At 41.9% G+C, this 5,867-nt stretch overlaps 2 protein-coding genes across 8 annotated transcripts in view; both read left to right on the top strand.

Moving 5' to 3' along the window:
- Nucleotides 1–338: 338 nt before the first annotated feature.
- LOC125890508 (beta-crystallin B3-like) lies at nucleotides 339–2,718 on the top strand. 3 transcript variants are annotated; one of them, XM_049579198.1, is made up of 7 exons: nucleotides 339–387; nucleotides 766–1,096; nucleotides 1,480–1,561; nucleotides 1,681–1,796; nucleotides 1,920–2,052; nucleotides 2,129–2,271; nucleotides 2,363–2,718. In XM_049579198.1, exons 3-7 carry the CDS (start codon nucleotides 1,487–1,489, stop codon nucleotides 2,649–2,651), a joined length of 756 nt encoding a protein of 251 aa, XP_049435155.1. In that variant the 5' UTR covers nucleotides 339–387; nucleotides 766–1,096; nucleotides 1,480–1,486; the 3' UTR covers nucleotides 2,652–2,718. The 3 variants fall into 3 exon arrangements, with proteins under 3 accessions (XP_049435155.1, XP_049435149.1, XP_049435142.1); XM_049579192.1 differs by lacking the exon at nucleotides 339–387 and having other exon boundaries at nucleotides 530–1,096; XM_049579185.1 differs by lacking the exons at nucleotides 339–387; nucleotides 766–1,096 and having other exon boundaries at nucleotides 1,171–1,561.
- Nucleotides 2,719–3,984: 1,266 nt separating this feature from the next.
- cita (citron rho-interacting serine/threonine kinase a) overlaps nucleotides 3,985–5,867 on the top strand; it is a 50,731-nt gene continuing 48,848 nt past the window's right edge. For all 5 annotated transcript variants that reach the window (XM_049582892.1, XM_049582869.1, XM_049582883.1 and 2 more), the window contains exons 1-3: nucleotides 3,985–4,470; nucleotides 4,606–4,747; nucleotides 5,512–5,687. In XM_049582892.1, the coding sequence (XP_049438849.1) occupies nucleotides 4,369–4,470; nucleotides 4,606–4,747; nucleotides 5,512–5,687 (420 nt within the window). In that variant the 5' untranslated portion in view covers nucleotides 3,985–4,368. The remainder of the gene's footprint in view (nucleotides 4,471–4,605; nucleotides 4,748–5,511; nucleotides 5,688–5,867) is intronic.

Below are 5,867 nucleotides of genomic sequence, written 5' to 3'. Positions count from 1 at the left end.
TCAAGTGTGTTCTTTTTATTGCGGACTTGCACTTCATGGTGCAAGAAGTGGGCGACAATGGAGCATGAAGACACAAATGCCTACTGGTCATTTTTAAAGGATGCCTCCATGGTAACCGCTCAACATACTGATTGATTTATTGATTGATTGGGGACCATGTTTAACAACAGCAAAACTACATCAAGACATTCTCTCACACAACCCGTAATTAGAGTCTCATTTATCCAGTCATATGCAAGGTATTTTCCAAACATGCATTTTTGCTTGGAAAAACCCTTAGTCTTGGAGTCTGGCTTTAAAGAGAGCATAGATAAGTTTCACTTTCAGTTCAGTTTGCAGCAGTTAAAATGCATGTATTTGGAAAGTGCTGAGCCTACGACTGGAAAAGTGAGACTTGGATTATGCTGCACAAGTTGTGTGGGAGTTTGTGAACGGATGTTTTGATATAGTTTTGCTGTTGTTAGACGGAGGTGCAGAGGCATGCCAGAAAAACTATGTTTTCTTCACAAATTCAAGGTTGCATGGTGTGACTAACTGATATACAAATGGTAGTTTTGTGGGTGAAGTATTCCTTTAAGACACAACTTGGAATTATTTACAACATAGTTTCCTTCTTGTATTATAAGCAGTTGTAATGGGTGCAGTTTTTTGGGCGCTGGGTGAAGAGAAAGGTAAAGAAACAGGTAGAAGACAGGAAGCTGGAGAGCTGGGTGGGGCCAATACTGCTGAGTGAGACTGATCTCTGTTCATTCTCTTGGCTGGCAGTCAGTACGTGTGCCCACTATAGGATCATGGTCAGGATGGCAGCATGGGCAGAGCTGGGCAGCGTTTGCCAGTGTGCCAGGGACAGAGGGGCAAGCCTATTGAGAAGCAGTGTGATGGACACAATGGGTGCGACAGACTTGCTGCATCAACAGGCTTTTTGCTGCTGTGGCCAGAAATAAACCATAAATACCCCCACTGGCCTCCACCGACCGCTCGCCAGGCCTCCACACCCACACACACCCTCACACTGAGACAGACAGAAAAGAGAGAAAAGAAAGGAAAGACGGAGAGCGTGGCTTGTACGTGGTGCAGTGAAGCACAGGCCATCCAGGTAAAAACAATATGGAGATCATCCCTCTCTCCGACAGGCCTTTCTCTTTTCCTCTCTCCCTGTCCCCTCTTCTGTCTCCAGCCAAATGCTTGCTTCTTAAGTAGCATTTCGTGTGTGCAATATTAATGTGTTAGTCTTACATAAACAACTGACACAACTAGGGTTTGAGTGAAATAAACAAGTAAAGGTGTGAAAATGTCTTACAGGTAGATTTGTGAATATTATAACCAAGCAGCTCTGATAAAAACAGTTTGAAGTCTTACCTGTGACCATGTTATAAGGTTTAATGTTTCTGTTTATGCAGCAAACACTATTTTCACCTAGAAAATCTATGCAATGTCTGGATTTACAGCATTAAACAATGTAATTGCTGTGCTTTGTAGAGGCAAAATGACAGACCAGCAGGGAACCCCAGACCAGCTGCCTGCAGAGAAGGGCCAAGGAGGGGCTGGAGCCACATATAAGGTACTTCACTGAGCAAAAACTGTAGATGTGTTGAAATTAAGTTTAATCAGAAATATCATGTTTTGGGATTTTGCTGTGGTGGAGAAATCAAATCATCCAACTCTCCAATTGTCTTGCAGTTGGCCGTTTTTGAGTTTGAGAACTTCCGTGGAAAGAAGGTGGAGTTGTCTGGTGAATGTAAAGATGTGTTTGAGAATATGGAAAGAATTGGCTCGGTCATTGTGGAGTCGGGACCGTGAGTGATCCCTCTCTATGAGTCTCATTGTTTTCTGCATCTACATCCTGTTTTTTAGTTGTTTCCCTTGCTTAGGGTTAATGTGTGCATTTAATCCTTAATGCATTTTCTCCATTTTGTCAGATGGGTGGGGTTTGAGCGTCCAGGTTTTGCAGGTGAGCAGTTTGTGCTGGAGAAAGGACAGTATCCTCGCTGGAGCACCTGGACCAACTGCCTGAGTAGCTACAACCTGAGCTCATTCAGGCCTCTGAAAGTGGTCAGTATCATCAATGCATTATTAGCAGATGTAACTTCCTGTCAAACATGCTCAGAAGTGTTGTGTTTCTCTACAGGACAGCGCAGATCACAAGCTGCACCTGTTTGAGAATGCAGGCTTTGAAGGTAGAAAGATGGAGATTGTTGATGATGATGTCCCCAGTCTATGGGCTCATGGTTTCCAGGACCGTGTGGCCAGTGCTAAGGCTATCAGTGGAACGTAAGCTGGAACCTTCCCAGTGCAAAATATTATTTATGGTAGATGTAATTGTCATGTTTTTTAAAGATAATGTCTTTTCTTCCCTCTGAAGGTGGGTGGCATACATGTTTCCAGGCTACAGAGGGCGCCAGTATGTGTTTGAGCAGGGAGATTTCAAGCACTGGAATGATTGGGGAGCCACTGCACCTCAGATCCAGTCCGTCCGACGTGTGCGGGACATGCAGTGGCACAAGAGAGGGTGCTATATTGCCCCTGCCCCTACACCTCCCAACCCCGACCCCATCCCCACCCCAAATCCCCCTCCCAACCCCAATCCGACCCCAACTCCCAATCCTAACCCTGCTCCAGCCCCCACATCCCAGACTCAACCCCAACCTTAACACCAGCACCTCCTACACCAGCTGGGGCAGGCTACAGGCAGCTGCCCAGTCCCCAGTCTCTCCACTACACCCCCTGTCAGTCTAGAATATCTCACCATGCAATTTTGGAAATCTGTAACTGACAATAATGAAACATGTAAATCTGTTGGAAATAAAGGTTTTGGCCCTGATTTTGTTTGCTGGTAAATGATTGCATTTTGTTTGTCATGCATTAAGGAATACTCGGGGCGTGTTTTATTCAGAGTTCTGTAGTAAGGCTAATAAGGAGCCATAGTGATGGTTTCAAAAGCTTGTGGTAGGCCTAATTATGGTGTAGTTAAAGAGGAAGTCCACCAATTTCACACAGTAAAGTCAGTTTAGGGACAGTGCAAAAATTAATGTTGACAAGTTGCATTTCCAGGCATGTTAAAGATGCAATGAAGGGGGTTCAGCATCAGCACCCAAGAAATTGATCATGACGCACATTGTGCACAATGTTATAAAAGATCCACCCATAAAGCAGGAGGACGCAAGGCCACAAACTGTAGGCCAATCTACAGATAGTCTTTAACCTTTTTCACAACTTCATTTGACATCAGTGAAGTTTTCAGTGCACTATAGCACAGCAAAGGGCCACAGGTTGGAGTCAAACCTGGGCCGCTGCGGCAGCAGCCTTGTACATTGGGCGCCTGCTCTACCACTAAGCCACCGACGCCCCACGACTTTTAATCATTTTTTGCGATCTCACTTTTTTTTTGCTCTCTACAAGTCTGTTAAATTTGGAGCGTTAGAAAAGGTGGAATAGTTTTACACTGATACGGTGAGAAAGTGACAGGCATGTAATGGATGCAGGGCCACTATATTCATTTAAAATGTCCCAACAAAAAAGGCCTGTTTCGTACAATATTAAACTAATGAGACATGGTATTTCACATAGATAGATACGTTAAATGTTAAAAGTAAATGAGTGCAGTTATAGTTTGGTCAATTCAAAGGGTGTTAAATGTGAGTCCAGGTGGAAATGTTTGTATTAATACTTCTGCAGTAACTGTATTTGTCAAATGATAAATATTCTTCAACTTTATCATTACTCTTAATATCTAATGTTATATTATGTCCATACATTTTTCTGTTCATGCACTTATGAGACAAATTATTCTATATATTCATGAGTCTGTGATCCTTCTTTGTTGCATTGAACATCAGGAACAGGGCTAAAGCAGTGATTGGTTAAAGACATCCGCTAGACCCGCCCAGAAAGTTCCAGTAATCCAATCACATGCCTTTCTCATTCAGTTGGCTCGCGAGGTAGGCGGTGAACGCGCAAAATTTGAAAGTCGACCGGAAACAACGTTGTCGAGAGGAAAACATTGTGCTACTTAGCATGTCAGGGCTTCTGTATTTACTATAAACTAAATTATAATTACCTGTATGACAGTCTGGTGAGTAGTCCGTGCTGTTTGGTCTCTGTAAATACTAACTGACTGAACGACACTTGTTGTGTCGCGTCAACGTTCTTGTGCGTTAGCGAAGTTAGCAAAGCTAGCTGACGTTAAGTTAGCATGCTAAAGGGACGCATTGTTGACATTTGTTGACACAGTGTCTTCCTTGGTATTTCTATAACGTCATTCTACCGTCGCAGATGTCATTAATAAGCCAGCGTGTCACATTTGAGTTCACACTTCCTTTAACTTCGTCCTGCTGTGTGTCATTCGCTCAGGTTATCCGTTAAGAAACCATGTTAAAGTTCAAATACGTCAGTCAGGGAAACCTGAAAATGCAGCCGTCCTCTGCGGACCCCATCACCAGCCGCAGCTCGAGACTCAACCAAGTGTTTCAGGTAATATTGTGTTTATCTGAGATGTCCTGGTGCCATTATCTATACATATGCATTGACTTAAACACTGGGTTAAAAATAGCCTCAGTAACTGTCAGTAGCTGACTTTCCTTTCCTGTGTTTATGTACTGTCCGCAGGGCCGAGTCAGCCTGTGTGGGCAGCAAGCAGCATGCACTTTGGGTCGGGAGGAGTTTCTGGAGGCTCTGCTGCTACTGTACCAAGAGTGCACCTCTCCAGACCTTATGAAGATACATCATGTAGCAAACTTTGTCAATAAGTGTAAGCATACATTTTACACATGTGTAAGATGTCTTTGTTGTTTATTTTTTAGGGCCAATCCTGTATTTTCCAATCACAGTAGTTGAATGTATTTAGTACAGGTTTTAAAGGGTTTTTGAGCTGTTGTTTTGCTGCTGCCGTTTACTTAATTCTGTTTCTGGTTCACAGTTAAAAGTGACATCCTTAAATGAGATCACTTAAATTTAAATTTCACAATGAAGAGATGTATACCATAAAAACAATTGGTGTATCATTCTCAATGCCAGCCAGAGAGCACTTATGTCGTACCACAAAAATAGTATGTGCATGTAACTGTATATTTTTAGGGGTGGGTAATATAGAGAAAATTAAATATCACAAATTTTGTTTGACGTTTTACCTTGATATTGATATTGCGACTGTACTGTTATTGACTATTGGTGCTTTCAGAAAATGTTTACACGATGACATTTTGGATAAATAATCATCAGTAATGTGGATGTAATTTCTGAGTGGGTAAAGGCAAATAATAGCTAGAATAGTCGAGTTAGTTCTCTACTGTAATGCAGCCTTTTAAACCAGAACAAGACAACAGTTACAGCAGTTATCTACTCTCATATCACAATATCAACATGATATCGAAAAATTGCCCAGCTCTACATATCTCAGTAGAATTTTGTATTTGTGGTATGTTTACCGTTTTACATCCTAAAAGTTGTTTTGCTTTATTTCTCAGTAACAATTTATGATAATCTCTGTGTGTTTTTTTTGTGTTTGTGAAATAGTTTCTGAAGTGGTCTCAGAGCTGCGGGGCATGCAGCCAAGTCTTTCTGACTTTGAACTGCGTGCAGTGGTGGGACGTGGTCGGTTTTCCGAGGTCCAAGTCGTCCGGGAGAAGGCGACTGGAGATGTCTGTGCACTGAAAGTAATGGACAAGACGGTTTTACGCACTCAAGAAAATGTAAGTAACATCTGTAACAAAGTAGTAAAATATATATGAAATACATTTTAGAAAGTTGTTTTTCCATTTTTTTATATTAGTCACTTTACCACATACTAAGCCTTTTATGTGGATGACATTTTTATATGTTACAGTAGAAAAAAAGAATCATCAGAATTTTATTGAGCTGCTTAATTTTCA

The sequence above is a fragment of the Epinephelus fuscoguttatus genome, linkage group LG1, assembly GCF_011397635.1.
Source record: "Epinephelus fuscoguttatus linkage group LG1, E.fuscoguttatus.final_Chr_v1".
Lineage (NCBI taxonomy): Eukaryota > Metazoa > Chordata > Actinopteri > Perciformes > Serranidae > Epinephelus > Epinephelus fuscoguttatus.
The sequence above is the reverse complement of the archived record's forward strand: the minus strand, read 5'-3'. Positions and strand labels throughout refer to the sequence as shown.